Source organism: Limulus polyphemus, unplaced genomic scaffold, assembly GCF_000517525.1.
Source record: "Limulus polyphemus unplaced genomic scaffold, Limulus_polyphemus-2.1.2 Scaffold2382, whole genome shotgun sequence".
NCBI lineage: Eukaryota > Metazoa > Arthropoda > Merostomata > Xiphosura > Limulidae > Limulus > Limulus polyphemus.
Window position 1 is genome coordinate 29129 of NW_013667992.1, and position 3058 is coordinate 32186.

The 3058-nt window shown below is 39.0% G+C and overlaps 1 protein-coding gene across 2 annotated transcripts in view; it reads left to right on the forward strand.

Moving 5' to 3' along the window:
- Positions 1 to 3058, forward strand: part of LOC106466792 (serine/threonine-protein kinase ULK3-like) — a 35798-nt gene that overhangs the window by 26737 nt on the left and 6003 nt on the right. The window contains exon 14 of one of the 2 annotated variants that reach the window (XM_022394877.1): positions 499 to 619. The exons of the other annotated variant lie outside the window; for it this stretch is intronic. Within the exon in view, the coding sequence (XP_022250585.1) occupies positions 499 to 619 (121 nt within the window). The remainder of the gene's footprint in view (positions 1 to 498; positions 620 to 3058) is intronic. 2 annotated transcript variants of the gene reach the window in all.

Genomic DNA, 3058 nt, shown 5'->3' on the forward strand with positions numbered 1-3058 from the left:
AACAATGACAGGACTTTGTTATGTACAGTTTAATGTATCCTTACTGAACAATGACAGGACTTTGTTATGTACAGTTTAATGTATCCTTACTGAACAATGACAGGACTTTGTTATGTACAATGTAATGTATCCTTACTGAACAGTGACAGGACATTGTTACATGTGCTCTGATGTGTCCTTACTGAACAAAGATGTTGTAGAATCCATCATCAAATGAATATCTACTCATATAAAAAAATATAGCTTGACAAAACAGAGAAATTAGTATTGGTTTATGCAATGTAAATATTAGAACTGATGTTAGGAGAGCTAAGATTGAGTGACAGTTAAGGATCTATTAGTCTGTTAATTTAAACTCCATTGCAACAAAATTCAGCTTTTCCAGTTCTTATTTTGTTAGCTTCTTTATGTTAATAGAACTGTGTGGTTAACTTAGTTTTTAAACTTTAATCAGGTCTACTAATTGAACTAACAATTGAAAACCTGGTGTTAATGTAGGTAGACAAATGGATGAGAAAAGCTGAAAACATTAAATCTTGTATTTTGGTCTCAAAACTGAAACAAGAAGAGTTAGTAAGAGCTAAAGGTGGCAGTCTAAGTGAAATGACAGACAGTATTCGTAAGTACTGTATTTTACAGTTTGGGAGAAATTTTTCTAATGTCTTTTATTCTCTAATTAATTATTAAAAATTATAATTTGTCCTGTAGTTTATTAATTTTAATAGTCATTAATTTCATTTCTGACAATGAAGAATTGTTCCAAAATAAACATGTTTTTATTGTGATTTCAATTTGTCTTAAGTGTGGGATGTATGCTCTAGACCAGTGTTTCTCAACTAAGAGTCCAAGGACCGGTGACAGTCCATGGGATTTCACAGAAACAAAATTGAACAAACAAAAAACTTACAAAATATTCGTATGTAAATTGTAATGTTGTTTTTTGTTGAACTTGCAATTTATTCATCTGTGGCAGTTTATGGAGGCATCGAAAGGTTAAGAAATGTCGTCCTAGACCACTATCCAAAGTATGTTTGTTTGTTTTCAAATTCTGGCAGATTAAGTGTCTGTCAGTTGTGACTTACTAGTTAGAATGATAAACTTAAATCTGAGGGTTTGCATTCTGGTACCATGATGTGTTTTATAAGAATGATAGTCCAATCAGAGTAGCCCAAGAGTTGGAAGTGGTTGTTGTTGACTAGCTTATTCTTTCTAGACAAACAGTTAAAAATTAGGGACAGCTAGCTTAGATAGCCCTGGTGTGAATATTAATAATATAGAAATTAACAGACTGAGAAACATGAGAAAATCACTGATAATGATAAGTGTTATAAAAACCACAAATGATTGTTTTTCCTGGAGCAGAATGAAGTACCTTAATAACCTCACTGGAGGACAATTGTACATTGAGTAAATAATGATCAATCCAATCTGCCTGAACAGCATTTTTTATATTTTCTAACTTCTAAGAATAAAATGAGCAAGAGAAGAACTTTTGAGTTCTGATTACATTGTAGTTTTGTTTGTAAATATGTATTCAAGATATTTTAAAAAACATTTCAAGATTGATAACCCCTATTTATCAATAAATAATATTATGCATACTGTTAATATATCCAGTAGTCCCCTCGACGTGGATTCCTGTACGTGGTGAGGGGACCTCCCAGGGAAGGTTCTGTATTTTCAGTTACTTTCTCTGGGAGCTAAACATCCACCCACGTGTTTGCCGTGCGCGGCGACCCGTGAAGGGGAGGAGAGGATCCTGGTGGTTGAGTGGTGTCTGGGCACTGCAACACACCACTTTGGCCTTGGAATTCCTGTAGACCAGTGTTGGGCGTTCTCAACGGGTGTTGTGGACATCGTGTCTGATACTGGTGTTTGGGTATAGTGCTCACGAAACCCTGGCGTTGCTGCAGTGTCCTTATTTAACATTTTAGTGCGTCTCCTCGTAGGACTCCATGGCGGGTGGGGTTAGTGGGCACTGAATCTCTCTCATTAATTATGGATCCCCCATTCCAAATAAGAAAAAATGTAAAAAATCTGCTTATTGGTAAACGACCACGCCTAGAAGACTGAACAGCAGTCTCCATCACACAGTACACCTGTACCTCGCTTTTATTCATGCATTCACTATCAGATAAATCTTTAGGGCAAATGACTCCTTTTTTATTCAGAAGGGCTTAGAGGGGCTTGCTGGCTCTCCAAAGTCAGTAAAGGAGCTACGTTCTGGAGACATCTTAGTAGAAACTTCCCATCCTGAGCACAGTGAACTTCTCTTAAATTCAAAGGCCATTGGGGATATACCCATTGAGGTTACTCCACACGCTTCCTTGAATTCCTCACGAGGAGTTATCGTTGAGAGGGATTTGAAATCTATCCCCGAGACGGAGATCCTTGCTGGTTTCTCCAATCAAGGAGTTTCGGCAGTTCGAAGGATCTCCACTCGTCAAGATGGAATTATGGTGCCGACCTCAGTTTTAATTTTGACGTTTTCATCACCACATCCACCTGCTGCCATTAAGGCAGGTTATTTGAACTGTAAGGTACGTCCCTATATTCCCAACTCTCTTCGATGTTTTCAGTGTCAGCGATTCGGTCACTCAAAGACATCTTGTCGTGGTTCTGTGACGTGTGCTCGTTGTGGTTGCAAGGACCATGACTCCTACGAGTGCAAAATGGACCCTCACTGTAATTGTAGTGGTTCCCACCCCTCCTACTTTAGGTCTTGCCCTAAGTGGGTGGAGAAGAAAGAGGTACAGCGTTTGAATACTCTAAATAACATCTCTCATCCTGAGGCTCGGAAGCTATTTTTCCCTCCTACATTGCAGACATATGCTTCTGCACTACGCTTCACTGCTACACTGGGAGTGCAAATAGACCTTTCTGTGCCTCCATCTGAGTCTTTTTCACGCCATGTGCGGGGTCTTCTGCCCTCCATGGATAATAGAGTTGATCAATTTACATCTACTCCAATCTCTGTCCCCAGTGTTCCTTCCAGTGACTGCCTGGGTCAACCTCCTCGGGCACCAGCCTATGGTGTCCGTTTGGGGTTTTTTTGGCC